The sequence below is a fragment of the Aethalodelphis obliquidens genome, unplaced genomic scaffold (genome assembly GCF_003676395.1).
Source record: "Aethalodelphis obliquidens isolate GAN/ISIS:26980383/991018 unplaced genomic scaffold, ASM367639v1 scaffold89, whole genome shotgun sequence".
Taxonomy (NCBI): Eukaryota; Metazoa; Chordata; class Mammalia; order Artiodactyla; family Delphinidae; genus Aethalodelphis; species Aethalodelphis obliquidens.
The window spans coordinates 5,452,513-5,469,875 of NW_020838033.1; the positions used below are offsets into that span (position 1 = coordinate 5,452,513).

General features: G+C 50.3%; 1 protein-coding gene across 2 annotated transcripts in view; it reads right to left on the minus strand.

Annotated features, from left to right (window-relative positions):
* The window catches only part of ACLY (ATP citrate lyase), a 42,326-nt gene that overhangs the window by 1,004 nt on the left and 23,959 nt on the right, over positions 1 to 17,363 (minus strand). For both annotated transcript variants that reach the window (XM_027094386.1, XM_027094385.1), the window contains 12 exons: positions 16,756 to 16,860; positions 15,373 to 15,569; positions 12,846 to 12,927; positions 12,046 to 12,156; positions 8,078 to 8,205; positions 7,386 to 7,479; positions 5,192 to 5,346; positions 3,695 to 3,845; positions 3,352 to 3,495; positions 1,190 to 1,303; positions 743 to 825; positions 384 to 460 (listed from right to left, as the gene is read on the minus strand). In XM_027094386.1, the coding sequence (XP_026950187.1) occupies positions 384 to 460; positions 743 to 825; positions 1,190 to 1,303; positions 3,352 to 3,495; positions 3,695 to 3,845; positions 5,192 to 5,346; positions 7,386 to 7,479; positions 8,078 to 8,205; positions 12,046 to 12,156; positions 12,846 to 12,927; positions 15,373 to 15,569; positions 16,756 to 16,860 (1,441 nt within the window). The remainder of the gene's footprint in view (positions 1 to 383; positions 461 to 742; positions 826 to 1,189; positions 1,304 to 3,351; positions 3,496 to 3,694; positions 3,846 to 5,191; positions 5,347 to 7,385; positions 7,480 to 8,077; positions 8,206 to 12,045; positions 12,157 to 12,845; positions 12,928 to 15,372; positions 15,570 to 16,755; positions 16,861 to 17,363) is intronic.

The following is a 17,363-nucleotide window of genomic DNA, read 5'->3' on the forward strand; positions in this document are numbered from 1 at the left end:
GGTGAGTTTTTTAAATTTTGGTGAGGGGGAGGAGATAAGGAAGGGAAATCTTAGCTAATACAAAACAAATGGGGAAGGACATCCCGATCCATCCCCCAGGCAGATGCCAGCCTTGGTAAAAGGGAGCTATTGGACTTCATTCTGTTTTCCTGGGCTAGCAATCAAACTCATTTCCAAGAACAAAGGAACAAAGATAAAGATAAGGCAGAAGTTTAAGAAAGGAAGGATTCGGAACAACGATTAAGACAATGTGTCATCTCTCTCCCAGAAACTGGCCACATAGGTTAAGTGGTATACCTGAACCATGGGGTAAAACAAACAAAAACAGGAACAGAAACAAAAAACACAAAAACAAACACACAGAACTCTTACTGCCAACTCACCAATGAAGCCCATACTCCTCCCCAGCACAAAGATGCCATTGAGGGCTCCAATGTCAATATATTCATCAGCTTCCTCCCTGCAACACACAATCCACTTGTAGTTTTACAATGGCTCACATGACTGCCCTCCTCCCCCAAGAAAGTACAATTTCTGCCCAGGAATGAGAAGCTAGCTCTCTTTGAACTCAAAGTAGATAAAAGGGATGTTCTGGATGGTAGGTGTAGAGGCACTTTTTTTCTTCTTTATACCTCTCCATATTTCCTAAATCCTCTCTAATGAGCATGCATTGCTTTTAGAGTTGGGAGGAAACCAGAAAAATCAGTAGGCATTAGGAAGAAGAATATAGCTGCAAGCTCACCGAGTGAAGGACCCACAGTTTCTGAGCATGTCTACAAATGCAACTCCAATTAAACCGTCTACATTCAGGATAAGGTTTGGTTTCTGGGAAGGCAAAAAAAATTCCAAGTATTTATCATTATTACTCATTTTTGTTCCTCGTAATGTTCCACTATTACCATGACAACTATTACTACGAATTCCTGACCACCATTTAAAAGGCTCCCGCCAAAACATCCCAGTTGATTAGGAGAGACAGTCTTACTTAATTCCCAATGTCTAGCAAAGGACCCAACCCCTCGTTGACACTTAGTACGCCTGTTCAACTTAGTTAAACAACAGAAACAAAAGTTTCCAGAAAACCAGGTTCAATTTTAGCTGCACAGTCAAAATGTAACCTGGCTCTCATTTTCCCCGAGAAATTCAGCCAAAACTCTGATTCGGGCATTAGGGACATTTTCTTTTTTACCTTCGAGGTGGTAATCTTCTCTACTTCCAGGGCGTAGTCAAGCAGGGGTGTGGCAGGGAAGTGCTGTCTGACGTAATCTTTGAGGATCTGCACGCGCATGTCTGGGTTGTTTATCTAGGAAGTGACCCAAAGTTACAGAGGAACCCACTCTAACACTGCTGTTAAAAGACATGTTCCTGGGAATACCCTGGTGGTCCAGTGGTTAGGACTCTGCGCTTTCATTGCTGGGGCCTGGATCCCTGGTTGGGGAACTAAGATTCTGCATGCTGTGTGGCACGGCCAAAGGGGGGAAAAAAAAAAAAAAGATACGTTCATGCTTGTGTCTCACACAGGTGGACACAACTGTACGTGTCATATCCAGGAGGTGTGTTTCAGGGACTTGATCCACATGTATGATTCCATGCAGCACAGATCACGACACTGCTGTGGGGCTTAAGGTTTTTTGACGTCCTCTCATCTTATTTGAGCCTCAAAACCACCCGAGATGTGGCGATGTTGGGTAAGTCAGCCATAGGGTCAGGCAGCAGGGCTGGGCGCCTACCCTCAATGGGAAGTCTGAGGTTCTAGCCGCTAGCCATACTGCCCACCAGCTTGGCAACGTAGTCAAGCTGTAACCAAGTTCTAGGTTTTTAACTAAGCAAGCACGTGTTGGCAGTGGAGCAGCAAAGCATCCCTGAAATTCCAGGAAAACGTCTGGACCTGAGATGAATGGAGATGAACCTTCTGTTCAGAGACCCACACTAATCACCTGTTGGGGGTGGGGGTGGGGTAGTGAGACAGGTTAGGCGCCCGCCAAGTCCCGATACCACAGGGACCTCCTCCCTTGGCCAAGACACGCAAGGTCAGGATGGAGTCCAGGAAGGAAGGCGCCCAAAGACTGGGCGTGGCAGCACAGGCCTGCCGCGAGCTGGGGAAGATGCCCTGCGCTGTGCGTGTGCCGTCTGCCTGGGAGGTGGCGATGGCTGAGCCAAGTTCTGTGAGCCCGGATGCAACATCCCTCAGAAGGAACCACTGTCCCTGGTTCAGCCTTTGCCATCCAGCTGCCTCTGGATCCACCCTGAGCTGGCCCAGCACGGGGATGCCTGGATCGCACGCATGACCCTCTTGTATCAATGTGAGTCATACACCGCGCTCAGAGCAGCAGAGTGAGGGCTCTGGAGCTACGGAGCCAAGGACCCCGAGCAGCTCCCCTTCTCTCGTTGCCTTTGATTTCTAAACACAGCTCACACAGGACACACAGAGGACTACGTGCCCTGTGAGAGACTCTATTAATTACTTAGAAGAGTCACGCTGGCCTCTCCCAATCGGGCTGGCCCTGATTTTATTACTCTTCCTGCCCCAGTGGTGTCAGGCTTAACCACACTGACTCGCTTTGGCCGATGAAATGTCAGTGAAAAAAAGGGGCTGTGCGACGTCCAAACAGAAGCTTCAAGAGCTTTCCTGTGGTTCTGCCACAGCTGGTTTCCTTCCGACATGAGACCAGCACCTCCTGGATAGGGGCTGCTCCTTCGGTGGAGATGACAGAGCCGTCACCGTAGCCAACCCACAGTGGATGGAGGATGAGTAAGAAACGAACCTTTGCTGCTGTGAGCCACTGAGATTTTCGGAGTTGTTTGTTACCGCAACCTGCAGCATTATGTAGCCTAAGGTGACCAATATGTCCCCTCAACCCTGACCTTAGTCCTTTCTCCTATTAAGATTCACCTGGGAAGCTAAAGTTACCAAGTTTCCAGCTCATCGTATTTTCACACCACAACTGAACACAATAAAAACTGTTTAAGGGCAGTCTGTATTATAATGGAAAAAAAGCTGCCTCGGGCTTCCCTGGTGGCGCAGTCGTTGAGAGTCCACCTGCCGATGCAGGGGACACGTGTTCGTGCCCCGGTCCGGGAAGATCCCACATGCTGCGGGGCGGCTGGGCCCGTGAGCCATGGCCACTGAGCCTGAGCGTCCGGAGCCTGTGCTCCACAGCGGGAGAGGCCACAGCAGTGAGAGGCCCGTGTACCACAGAAAAAACAAAAAAACCCAGCTGCCTCAGTGCTGGCATCTGTCAACAAAGCTTTTCATGTTGGGAGCCGAGAGCCCGGCTGTGCCCAACTAGATCAGTGCTCTCTCATCCTCATCCACCCTGTAGATCCAGTGCCTTGAGAGCGACAACTTACCGATTTCACTCGGTGACCAATGCCCATGATGAGTTTTCCTTCCTTCTTCATCTTGTTCACAAACTCCATGGGGATGATGCCACTGTCGAAGGCCTTGCTGAACATCTTGGCTGCTGCATCCAGGGCACCCCCAAACCGGTCGCCCTATAGGAGAAGCCAGCCCATGTCGCCCCAAGCTGTCGGAGTCCCCTTCAGCTTCGCAGGCCAATCCGGCGTGCCCCGAACAGCCCCCAGCACAGGGCGTCACACTCCATGGCTCCCTCTACGACCCTCCTGCAGCCAGGCGGCATGATGCTAAAGCCTGGTGTCCCTGCTGTTTACCTCCCAGGATGACGGTACTCACGATGGTGAGCAGTCCCGAGGTGAGGCTGGAAACCAGGTCCTTCCCGGCCCGAGCGCAGATGATGGTGTTGTGAGCCCCAGAGACGGCTGGCCCGTGATCAGCCGTCACCATCAGGCACATCTCAATGAACTGGCAGGAGTACTTGGGCAACCTGGAGGGGGGCGTAAAGGAGTGAAGGGGAGAGGACAGGAGAGCTGGAACAAAGGCAAGAGGCTGAACAGGAGATATGCTGACAAGGCCACGGTCCTCCTGTCTCCCGTCTCCTTGAACAAGTCACTCAAACTCAAGAAAGGCAGCGACCTCCCAGTCCAGGCCTAATACTATCTTACAACTCCAAGGCAGCACCCTCTGATTCCTGAGTGGCTCTGGATGTCGCCCAGATCAAATACTGCTTTTAGAACTGAGGTTAGCAAGCAGGGTTTGAAATCTCTTCTTTAGGCAGTTTTCAGCCTGAGTTGCTGTGACAGGATGTGACCTTTTTTGTGGTTACTGCTCTCCACATGCCAGACAGAGAGGAGGTGAGATCCCTGTCCCTTTCACAGTGCACAGTGATCAGCCTCCCAGCTGATGATTAAGAACAAAGTCTGGGGAATTCCCTGGCGGTCCAGTGGTTAGGACTCCATGCTTTCACTGCCGAGGGCACGGGTTCAATCCCTGGTTGGGGAACTAAGATCCCGCAAGCCGTGCGGCGCAGTCAAAAAAACCCCCCAAAAACAAGATCCCACATGCTGAGCGGTGCAGCCAGAAGAACCCCAAAAACAAGAAAACAAACAAAAACCAAAGTCTGGAGCCGTGGGGATGCAAGAGCACACACAGTAAAACCTGCTCGGGTGTTACAACCCTTGAACTTTTCCCAAAGGGTCCAAAGCAGGACCAAGACCCATCTCTCTTCAGGTGAGGGCAGGACACAAACCCAGACCTCCACCTGGCTTTCTGCCCAGAGCCACTCCAAGCCAGGGCTCTGTGAACATGTACTCATCGGCCTCCTTGCCCAACTGTCAGTCCCAGGGGAGGGCTAAGCTTGGGAGCTGCAGAGAAAACCAATTTTTTTCTCCATGCAGGCTGATGAGACACAAATTTACAGAGGACACAATACAAGGTACTTTAACTGTGCCAGTTCAGCAACTCCAGCAGGCCTGCACTCCTTAAGCTACTGGACGCCTCTAGACCTCCTTTGCTAACCCCTACCTTTCTCTCAAAGAGGCCTGCATTCAACTCTGGCCCGTTTCTTTAAAAGTTCCCATGGGAAAGGGGCTGATACAAGATCCCTGATGAGGTCATTGCTTTCTACTTCTCTTGGTTAAGGCTGGCCTTTCTGTCCTTGGAAGACCTAGGACCAGCCTTTATCTCTTTTCTCTGACCTTTCAATTGATCTGTGGCCATAAAGAGTGGACCTGGACATGGTCCCCAAGGCTGCCCACTCCCACTCCCTTGTCAGGGGAAGAAAATTAACTCTGAGTCACGGGGCCCTGCCATCTTCTGCCCTCCACGCCTCACCTTTTCTGGAACCAGAGGAGGCCGAGGACCCCGCCGATGCCCATCTCCTCCTTGAAGACCTCAGTGATGGGCATGCCCGCGTAGATGAGCTCCTGGCCTCGCTCATCACAGATGCTGGTCATGAACGAGGCAGGTTTGCGGATCAAGCCCAGCTCCTGAGCAGAGATGGGGGCAGAGGCAAGCAGGGCTGTGGTGACCACAGAGATTTTCCCACAACAGCCCCACTGTCTGTGCCCAGAACCAGTGTCCCAGGCAGGTCTCAAATTCTGGCGGCCAAGCAATGGCTCTCAAAGTCCTCCCAAGAAGGAAACGCAAAAGCCCTTTTATTAGATCATGTGGGGCGCAGAAAATAGGAGCAGTCACGCCATGGCACCCGCTCAGCCTGGGCACTGTTGCTGGTCTTTACCAAGCGTTTGCGGGCCCAGGCAGTTCTCTAAGCTGTTGAAATCCAGGGGTTCATTTTAACCTCACAAACAGAGTAACCAGTCCCAGGTCGCCTGGCTAAGAAATGGAAGAATGAATCCCAAGGGACAATTTTTAAAATACTCTACACACAGCTACCAGTCCCCCAGCAAAACAATGAGGCACATGGCTGGGAAAATGGGGAATCCCCTCAACACGTCCTTTCCTTGGGGGAGGGGACTGAGCTCCTGAATCCTCCGTTTCCAGAGTTGGGGCACAACAGGGGTAGCATCAGCTAACTCTGTCCAAGCCCATTTCTTCAATTATCCCTTGTGAACTTAAGAAATGCTTTTAAGTTATGTTTTAATAGAAGCAACATGAATACATCCTCCTTTTAAAAAATCCACACTAGAACAGCTAAAATCATGTTGCCTTTGACCTCCACCCCATCTTGGTTTTCTGCCTTCGTGTTTCTTAGTTTAGTGGACATCTTTCTTGACCTTTCTTTCTCCACTTTTATTTACACGCATAGACACGTGGAGAAGAGACAACGGTGTTTTGCGTGCCTACATTTTTCATAATCATAATATAAATACTGTCCTATAATGTGCTGGTCACTCAATGAATCTGAGCTCTACACATGTCAGCACATACGTAGATCTAGTTCATTCCTTTTAACTACTGTAGAGTATCCCCTCGTATGACAATCCTACAGGTTGGCCATTCCTCCACTGATGACCATCAACTAGAAAAATATTCTTGAACAAGTGTGTGTACGCAAGCATTTCCTGGAAGGAGCTTTCCAGACTTGGAACGGCCGGGCCATAAGGTAGGAGTGCTGTTAAATTGGATTGACATTACCCAACTGCCTTTCACAAAGGCTGTGTCAATTCCACTCTTGCCACCAATGAATGAATGTAGCAGCCTCCTCACACCCATACAAACAATGTATCAGAGAACTGTTTTTTTTTTTCTCTTTGCTGACCTGTAGAGCAAAATTGGTGTCACAGCTTCTACTTTGGTTTTTTTATAGAGTGAAGTTGAGCATCTCTTTATGTTGAAAGGACATCTCCTATCCATTTTTCTAATGGGTACTGGTCTTTTAAAAATTGATTTTCTAGGGACTTCCCTGGTGGCACAGTGGTTAAGAATCCACCTGTCAGTGCAGGGGACACGGGTTCGATCCCTGGTCCAGGAAGACCCCACATGCCGCAGAGCAAGTAAGCCCGTGTGCCACAACTACTAAGCCTGTGCTCTAGAGCCCGCGAGCCACAACTACTGAGCCTGCGCTCTAGAGCCCGCGAGCCACAACTACTGAGCCCGTGTGCCACAACTACTGAAGCCCGCGCGCCTAGAGCCTGTGCTCCACAAGAGAAGCCACCGCAATGAGAAGCTCGCGCACCGCAACGAAGAGTAGCCCCCGCTCGCCGCAATTAGAGAAAGCCTGCGTGCAGCAATGAAGACCCAACGCAGCCAAAAATAAGTAAATAATTTATAAATTATTTTTTTAAAATTGATTTCTAAGAGTTCTTGTATATAAGGAAATTCCCTCTTTATCTATGCCCCCGCCTTAGACAAGTAGCCTGAAATCTCTTAGCAGGTGCAAACAGCTCTAGAGGACGTCGTCTGTCCCCAGCCCCCGTCCCCAGGTCAGGCCACACAGCTGTGGGAGATACACGCCGCCCCTTGCCCTCCTGGGCCCTGCATTTGTTTCACCTGCTGGTCAAAAGGGGCCACCTCACAAGCTCCAGTGCACCTTGCCCACACAGTCAGGGACACACGTGGCACCTACCCTGGCCCAAGAGTAGTCCATGGGCACCGTCGGAGGCGGCACCTCCTGAGCAGGTATGATGACCCCTCTGGCCACGAGATCCTCGTACACGGACCTGGGAGGCAGGGGAAGGGGAGGAGAAAAGACATCCATGTGGATTTTATTCTTCTGGGCTCTTTAAGCTGCCCCACAAACGCTCCTCCCTCTTACCCCAGAGTTTCCCAGCTCTGTATCCCCTCCTGTCAGCAGTTACCAGGTGGATTCCCGAGAACTAAACGAAAACAGGTTCTAGCCAAGGCCTGCCCCACCGCCTCTGAATGGGGCTTTAGAGAAGGCTGAGAATCTGGAGGCCATGGAAGGCCAGAGGGAAGGAACGGGAAGAGACAATAGCTTATCTAGCAGCTCTTTATCAATTGGTTTGAGATGACATTTTCTAATGTTTCTATGCCCTTCTCTCATTTATGGCCCGCCAACTAGGTAGGCTCAGAAACGGAATGTTTTTAACACCAGTCTGAACGGCGCGTAACTGCTGCTTCTAGAAACAAAACAAAATGAAAGCCAAAAAGAAAGGATTTTGCACCATCCGTAGAGCTGCCTTAGACACCTGAGAGGGTCCAGGAATATCAGACACCTATATTTTTGGAGAGGGTGCTGTCCTCGGGAGGGAATGGGAAAGGGACAGGGAGGTGGCATGCTCCACCAGCTCCGCGTACTGGATGATCTCTCCAAGCTCATCGAAGCTCCGGGGCACAAACACTCCAGCCTCCTTCAAAGCCTGGTTTTTGGCTACTGCAGTTTCAGAAGCCTGGTTGGCACAAGCTCCAGCGTGGCCGAACTGTACCTGGAAGGCAAAGGAGAACGGCTTTACCAGGCCTGTTAATCCCCCAGAAGAGAGGACAAAGGCTCCTGGGACCATCGGCACTGATTATAGGCCGGACCCCACTCAGTGCTCTATGTGAATCACTTCAAGCCTCCAGAAGGCTCAATTAATAGGCACGATGGCTGACTCTCATTCACAGATGAGAACCCGAGGCAGCAAGCAGTTCAAGGGCTTACTCAAGGTCACACAGCTGGTGCACTACAGCCAGGACACCAAGCCAGGTGCCCAACTCCACAAACACCTTCATCTGGCTTCCCGTGGGGCACTTGTTGGGGTGGGGGTAGGGAGACAGAGAATAGCCATTAGTTTCGAGCAACTGTGAGAAGTTACAAACTGCCAACCTTAGCTAAGCTGAGCTTATAGGCATGATCTGACTGTCCTGCGCATACTTTGTATAAAGGATGTACCCTTATTAAGCAAAACAGAACACCAGAAGGTATCATTAAAAATACAAATGGGACTTCCCTGGTGGCGCAGTGGTTACGAATCTGCCTGCCAATGCAGGGGACACGGGTTCGAGCCCTGGTCCGGGAAGATCCCACATGCCGCGGAACAACTAAGCCCGTGCGCCACAGCTACTGAGCCTGCGTGCCACAACTACTGAAGCCCACGCGCCTAGTGCCCATGCCCAGCAACAGGAGAAGCCACCACAATGAGAAGCCCGCGCACCGCCACGAAGAGTAACCCCCGTTCGCCGCAACTAGAGAAAGTCTGTGTGCAGCAACGAGTACCCAACGCAGCCAAAAACAAGTAAATAAATTAATTAACAACAACAACAACAACAAATTTCCAGCTTCTTTTAAAAAGTCAGATTTTGGGCTTCCCTGGTGGCGCAGTGGTTGAGAGTCCGCCTGCTGATGCAGGGGACGTGGGTTTGTGCCCCAGTCCGGGAGGATCACACGTGCCGCGGAGCGGCTGGGCTCGTAAGCCATGGCTGCTGAGCCTGCGCGTCCGGAGCCTGTGCTCCGCAGCGGGAGAGGCCACAATAGTGAGAGGCCCGAGTATCGCAAAAAAAAAAAAAAAAAGTCAGATTTTGCACCATTTGGCCTGTACTGTATTCCCACTTAGCAACAATCACAGGGAGCCAAGTAGCTATTGCCCCCTTCCACCTGAGCATGAACTAAGATTAAACTATAAACTCAATAGAATATGGAGGGGTAACTGGTTATGGGGAGTGAGAGGGAAGAGAAAACCAATCAGAAGAGCTACGTGTTACCTGTTGTCTCTGATTCAGCAACAAGGAAAAGGAATTAACCTAATGAAACGTGGTATAAAACCCTGATTAGGGCAGGTGTGGTGGGTAATCATAACAATACCTTCCCTGTTTAAATAACACTGTGTCCAGGCACTTTTCTAAGAGCTTTACAAATGTCATCATTCAGTAGCTATGACTGTTTCCTCTCAACAAGGAAATGGAAGCACAGAGGGGTAGAGTCACTCGCCCAAGGTCCCACAGGTAGTACGTGGTAGCATTTGAACCAGGCAATGTGGCCTCTCGCTGTGCTCTAGCACGACATATAACAAAAGGGGCTGAAGTGTTGAAAAGGTTAGGAGCCACTGCTCCAGTTAGCGAGGCTTGAAGACACATGCTTCAAAGTGGGTTCCCGATGCCTTCTTTGTAGCATTTAATCTGCATGGGTGGATGGGGTGGGAAGGAGGTTCTGTACTCACATAAACTTAGAGAACACTGCGTCCAAGGAAGTTAAGCAAGTGTAACTCAGATTTCTCAAAGCTAACACTAAAGCTTTTAGAAGGGAGAGAGATGATATTGCGTGTTCATGATTACAGAAGCTTCCCGTTGTTTGTTTTGTTTTGGGGGCCACTGCTACGGGACCAGTGTTGTGTGAAAATGCCACCTTACCACTGTCCCCTTGTCTCTACTCCCATAGCCCAGTTCTCAGTTCAGTTTCCCCAAGGTACTGAACTGAGGATGTTACCTAGCTCATCTCCTCTACAGGGCAGAAAGCTCTGCAAGGTCATATGAGCTGTTCAAGAAATCAAAAGGCACTTATTAGCTGGCCTGTCAAGGTACCATTCTACGTTTGTATATCCTTGAAACTACACGAAGAAAGTTGTTAAAAGAGCGAATCAAAAAGCAGAACACCTTGAGGACCTGCCCTACCCACGGGGCGGTGCTGAGCACCTGGCCAGAAACAGAAGAGCAGGGTCCTTGCCCTCTAGGAGGTGCCCTCGGCATAATGGGAGTGGGGAGGTGGGGGGCTTTTGTAAAGCAGAGCTGGTGAAGAGAAACCCTGGAGGGAAGGGAGGAATTATTTTTGGCTGTTGTGGTGGAGGGGAGAGCAGCCGTGAAGAGAATCAGGAAGCGCTTCATGGAACAGGTGTGTTGAAGAATGGAAATGAGTATTTGCTAAGACCTGTATGTGGCAGACCTTTACAGTTACCTTCTTATGTAAGTCAGGCAACAATCCCGAATCATCCCCTTTTTACAGCTCAGGAAACTGAGGTACGGAGAGGCTAAACGACTTGCCCCAGTCACACAGATCCACCAAGAGCTGATTCTCAAGCCTGTGAGAGTGGAGCTCAGCCCTGGACGATGGGCAGGATTCCGTGACCTGCTCCCTCCCGTTTCACTTACTTAGAAAACAGATACACACACGTACACAGTTCATAGTTACACCAGATGGATCCTATGATAAGCATTTATCGCACCCTGCCCCTTCTTAGAGTCAACATAACCTGAACTCTATGTCGACATCTCAAAATCCACCTCACTCTTCTCCTGCCTGGTTTCCAATTACGTGGCCGTGCCGTGAGGACACAGTCCCCTCCCGACCAGCGTTTAGGGTGTTTCCTTTTCTTGCCATCGCAACACTGCAGTGAGCATCCTTGTACACATACCTTGAAATATTTTTGCACGCAGACCCACAGAGTAAATTTGCAGGAATGGAACTGCTGGTTCAAAAGAGGTGCATTTTACAACCGGACAAAATACTGCCACTTGGAGGAGGGCAGGACTCTGAAGGGGAAAGGCAAGCAATCCGGGGGAAAGGATAGGGTGACAGGCTAACTCGAAGAATCGAGGGTTTAAGCGTAGGGATGATCATTGCTGCAGGAATCCGTGATGGCCGAGTTTTATTTCATATACACAGAGCAGAGGTCAAGGCCTTACACGCAGAGCCTGCTCAGCCACTGATGAACTGATGGGTGACAGGTGGTGGTTTCCTCGGTTTCATCCTCACCAGGTGGGCCATCTTCGAGATAGAGGATTGTCTAAGCTGGACTACAGGGGCTGAGGTCTGGCCGATCCCACCCCGCAGGAGTCCGACAGCTCAGAGCTTTTCTATCTAACGTCCACTACAGGCTGTACTTACTTCTGCCCACAGGCACTGTCACAGGCATCCGGTCACGGTAACACATACAGAGGTTTTCTTCTACAGCTTCTCCCCGTGCAGAACTTCCCACCACCGCCCTCCCCAGCTCTGAGCCTAGGGTGTGTCCTCTCCCTCCCAGGCCTCCCTCTCGCTCAGCAAACTCCTCCTTATTCCTTAAGGAGCGGTTCGTCTTCTCCAGGAAGCCACCTCAACTCCTCCAGGCAGTAAATTGCTCCTACTCTGAGAAGGGACTCAGAGCCTTGTTCTGGCCTTAATCTGGCTACGAGTTTGTCTCTTCCAACTGGATTTTAGCTTCTAGAGAGCAGGGCCCCAGCTGGACCTTGTAGGAACCAAGCAGGTAATAAACGTTTATCGAAGGAACAGCTGCTTCATAAGACGACCACACGGCTCCCCGCAGACGCCCCCCCTCTCGGCCTCCCTGCCCAGCAGGGATCTGTCATGGCTATACCTCGGAAGAGAACATGGTGGCACAGGTCCCGATGCACCAGCAGACCACGGGCTTGGTGATGCGGCCCTCCTTGATGCCCCGGCAGATCTTATATTCCTCCGTGCCTCCTATCTGCCAGAGAACAGGGAACGAGAAAAAGCCCCCAAGTCAGTGGAACCCATTCTGAGTTGCACCTAGAGCAGCAATGCAGCAGGAAATCTGTCCCACATCAGGTAGAGGCCAGGGTCATCAGGTGTCCCGAGTTAGAACTTGGCTAGAAAATGAGGGGACATGGGCTTTGGCCTGGAAGACTGAGATTAGATGCAAGGAAGAATGTTTAAAGGGCAGTGGGTATCCTCGGAGAGTCCCCGGAACTCCCCTTTCCTGATCTAAGGGTATGAGATAATTTAGGACCAGACCTGATCAGGGGCACAAGTAAGAGAGGCTCTTTGGCTCCAGCTATCCACTGCCCACCAGGGACAGACTGGGGCCAGCCAGTGAAAGCTTCTCCTCTGCTGGCACTAAAATAGCTTGTGCCACTGAGAGGCAAGAACTTCTCTCCTAGGAACAAACATGGCAGTGTTAACAGTGGCAGCCTCTAAGCCCCAGTGTCTAGGGAGCAGGATTACCAGGGACTGCCACTTTCAGTTACAGATAACCAAAATGCGTGAATTTTTTAAAAACTAAAATCATCGTTACTTTTATAATCAGAAAAAAATTTTTTTTACTTTAATAATCAAGTAACCTTTTCTTTTTTAATTGAAGGATTTACAGTGTTGTGTCAATCTCCGCTGTAAAACTATTTTTTAAAAATAACTCACCTCTCCAAGAACCACAATCATTTTGACTCCTGGAGTGTCCTGGTAACGTAACACATGATCCATGAACGTTGAGCCGGGGTACCTGGTGAGAGCAGGGAGGATATTCATGAGCAGGAGACTCGGTGAGGTGAGGTGTGTGTACCGGTGTGGGAAGCACACCTGTACTAAGAACACTGTGGGGTTTTTTGTGGGTGTGGATGCCCAGTGAGGGTCCAGAGATGCCTTAGGAATAACGGGGGAGGGGGAGGTAGTAAATGGGGCACAAGGGAAGGGAAGGAAGAGGAATTAGTGAGCCCAGAGAAGTTCATACGGCAGTAAGAGATGCCTCGAGAGCACATGTGGGGTGATTTTAAAATATGTCCACAAGTTCTTTGAAAAATGTGGAAACTCATGCCTCTCCTCCTGAATTTGGGTCGAGTTTAATGATTAGCTTCTAAGGAACAGAATATGGAGGAAGTCATTCTGTAACATTGACTTCCAAGGCAGGGTCATAAAAAAATTGCTTCTGTCCAGCGCTCTCCCCTGAATCGCTCGCTCTAGGGGAAGCCAGCCGCCGAGTCTTGAGGACTCTCAGCAGCCTGTGCAGAAGCCCACAGAGAAGAACCACCTGCCGGCCACGTGGATGGGTCACCTCCAGCGTGCCACATCTGACCGCCTCAACAGAGAGCCACCTGCCAGAACCGCCCAACTGAGCCCTGAAGCCTAACGCACAAGAACCATGAGGGTACACGTTCATTGTTGTTTGTAGCCACTTTGTTTTGGGGTGACTTTTTTTAATACAAAGCAAAAGATAATTAATACAATGTACCAAGCTATATCCTAGGCGATTGCTAGAAGGTCTATGTATAAACCAAAATATTTTTTAAAATTTTCTACTGTCACATGAGTTTGCAAAAGAGTTGTTTAAGGCCAAGTAAGCTTCAGATCTACAAGGTCCTTGTAGATCTTCGAGTGCTTCTGATATGCTCTGGGGCACTTAAATCCCAAGAGGACAGTATAACTGGCAGCACTGCCCAGACTCGTCTGACCCAGAGCCTTTCGTCAGGGAGCACCTGGGGCCTAGGGTCCCAAGGCCACCTCCCTGAAGACCTCTCCCTTCTCACACAGTTGTTCCATTTGAAATGACTTGGCGGAGCCAGAAAGCCTTGACAAGGTGACTCACTCTCCCAACAGCTTTTGCTTTCTGAGCCAAACAGTTGCAGTAGTGACAGCAGTAATAACAGTAAACAGTAATGGTTAACATTATGGTAATAAGTACCAGGCATTGCTCGAAGACATTACTCAATTGATGACCTACTGATTACTGTTCCTACTAACAAAAATAATGAGGACACTATCTGTGAAATAATAAGAAATACGTATGTCTCTGCTCCCAGTTACTGACACGGAGCTCTGAAAACCCTTGTCATCTCCTGAGTGACCAGGGGTGCTAGGAGAACCGTTTGTTCTGATATTTGGTCTTTGACACCGGTTCCTGACACAGCCCTCCTAAAAACTTTGTAACTTCCTTAGTCATGGGGGTGATAGGAGTGTCTTTTGTTCTCATGAGGCAACTCTTGGAGGGCTCCTGCGGTGTGTTCACCAGAGAAGGCAGGGAAGCTCCTCGCACCCATCATGCCTTGCCCTATGCACCTCTTCCATCTGGTTGTTCCTGAGTTGCATCCTTTTGTAATAAGCCGGTAAGCTAGTGAGCAAACTTTTCCTGAGTTCTGTGAGCCCTTCTAGAAAATTATCGAACTCGAGGAGGGGGTCATGGGAGCCTCTGATTTATAGCCGGTGGTCAGAAGTACCAGAGGGCTGGACTTGTGACTGACATATGAAGTTGCAGGCACTCCTGTGGGACTGAGCCCTGAATCTGTGGGACCTGACGCTATGATGCCATCTCGAAGTAGAGTGTCAGAATTGAACTGAATTGTAGGACCTCCAGTTGCTATCTGCAGAGAATCAGAGAACTGCTTGGTGTGGGAAAATCTGGCCACATTTGTGGCCAGAAGTATGAGTACGGTAGTGAGTAAAGGAACAGTGTTTCCTTTCACTCTTATTAACTACAACTAGCACTGAGTACTAACTAAGCACAGGCCCTGTGTTGGTCTCACTTAATCCTCCAACAACCCCAGGAGGTAGAGATTATGACCTTACCCATTAGCTACGTAAGGCTGATGGAGGTCTAGGGAGGGTTGGAAACCTGCCCAGGAGTGCCCCCACCCCGCCCCCGCAAACAGGGAAACTGGGATTTGAACCCCCAGGGTCTGATTTCAGAATGAGCCCTGCTAAGCAGTGCACTCTGCTGCCACCCTCCGACCACAGCTCAGACAACAAAGGGAATTACCCCCAAAGCCCAAACACCTTTTAAAACACCTTCCTGTGTTTTTCTCTGTATTTTCTGATCTTATGCTCATGTTGGTCCTGAGACAGAGAAGAGATGCCCCACTTTATGGACTTAAGCAACATCCCTGTGTGCATGGAGCTCAGCGGCGGGCGGCGAGCAGAGATAGAGGACCTAGCGCCCTGTCCCTCAGCTGATCACCTGTCCCCGCCGATGGCCACGCCCTCGTAGACGCCATCCGTGGTCCGAGAGATGATATTGTTGAGCTCGTTGGACATGCCGCCCGAACGCGAGACATAGGCCACGCTGCCGGGGCGGTACAGCTTGGAGGCCAGGATGTTGTCCAGCATCCCGCCCGTGTTCCCGATCTTAAAGCACCCGGGCTTGATGCCACCAACCTGCAGGGGCGGAAACCGCGGTCAGGGAGGAGGGCGGGCTGATTGACCATAGAGCTCGGGGGGTGGTCACAGAGCCCGGGATTACCCGCCCAGCCCACCCTGGCCAGCACCTGCATGTCGGGGTTCCTGCTGAGGAAGACTCTCTTCTCCCCATCAAGAGACATCACACAGAAAAAAGGGAGCCTTATTGGTAAAACGTGGCTTACGACTGCAGATTTGGAGGTGTACACTCAGGGTCAGGTCGCCTCTTCTGCTCCAAAAGGGCAACAGCACCCAGTAAAAGTGTCTGATGCAAGTGTGCACCTCTGCTCAAGATCACCCTCTGTCTCCAAGATGAAAAGTCCCTTGCTTAGCTCAAAAAGCTTACGCTTGAGGACATGGGGAGGGGGAAGGGTAAGCTGGGACGAAGTGAGAGATTGGCATGGACATATATACACTACTAAACGTAAAACAGACAGCTAGTGGGAAGCAGCCGCATAGCACAGGGAGATCAGCTCGGTGCTCTGTGACCACCTAGAGGGGTGGGATAGGGAGGGTGCGAGGGAGGGAGATGCAAGAGGGAGGAGATATGGGGATATATGTATACGTACAGCTGATTCACTTTGTGATACAGCAGAAACACACCATGTAAAGCAAGTATACTCCAATAAAGATGTTAAAAAAAATTCTTAGCTTCAGCCAAATTTTTAAGGCAACAACTAAATAAAAACAAACAACAAAAACAAAAAAACATTCACGGGGCCATTTTTTCTTATGTAAAGGCCTTTGGGTCAAAAGTAAGGTCCCTAGGTAGATTTTTCTTTGGTTTACAGTTGAAGGAATAATCAAAGACCACGCTATGGTTGTCTGAGGGTGGACACTTAAAAAAATCTTGTTAGCCCCTCGAAACTGTAAAGGTGATATGGTCTGTGGAGACAGCCCTTTACAAAATTAACTGGAAGTGGACAGGGAATTCCCTTGCGGTCCAGTGGTTAGGACTCAGCACTTCCACTGTCAGGGCCTGGGCTCGATCCCTGGTTGGGGCACTAGGATCATGTAGGCCGCACGGCGCAGCCAGAAAAAAAAAATTCACTGGAAGGACAGCCTGACTTTCAACAGGTACTCTCTCAATCTTTTCAAACTAGATGGGAGACAGTAGCGTCAGCAATGAGCTTCCTGCGGGCCCAGAAGTGGAAGGGATGCTCACGGTGGCAGGTCCAATGATGGTCACTCCCTTCTGCTCTGCCTTCTTGATCAGCTTCCTCGTGAGGGCCTCGGGGATGCCTTCAGCTATGATGGCGATGGTCCGGATCTAGAGCACGAGGATAGTCCCTTCCCGTTATCATTTCACCACTTGAGATGTCGAGGCAGTGACCATTCCAGAACCCATCTCCCAGGCCCCCTTCCAGGAGTAATGATAACAATATGCACCCCCTTCTTCCCACAGGCCTCTGTTCCTACCCTGCTTATTCAACCCTCCCCCCAAAGAGAGGCACCCAAAACTACGCTCCATCGGTTAACACCACAGTGAGTCAGTAACCAAGTGGAACAAATGTTTCTGAAAACTTGCTGTAGTCAAAACTGTTATATTCTCACCTATCCAAAAACTCATGAGACCCAGCCCCACCTGTTTCCCACGCGTCCAGGTGCCGGAGCATAAAGCAGCTATCCAGGGCTATCCCTGCTGTGCCCTCTGAGGCTCTGACTCTACATCCCCACAGGACAAAACCTTGATAGAAACAAGCTGCTTCCACACTTGGACCAGAGAGTGGGGCTGAGGGAGAAGCCAGAGGGGGTGGGGGGGGGGGGGGGGGG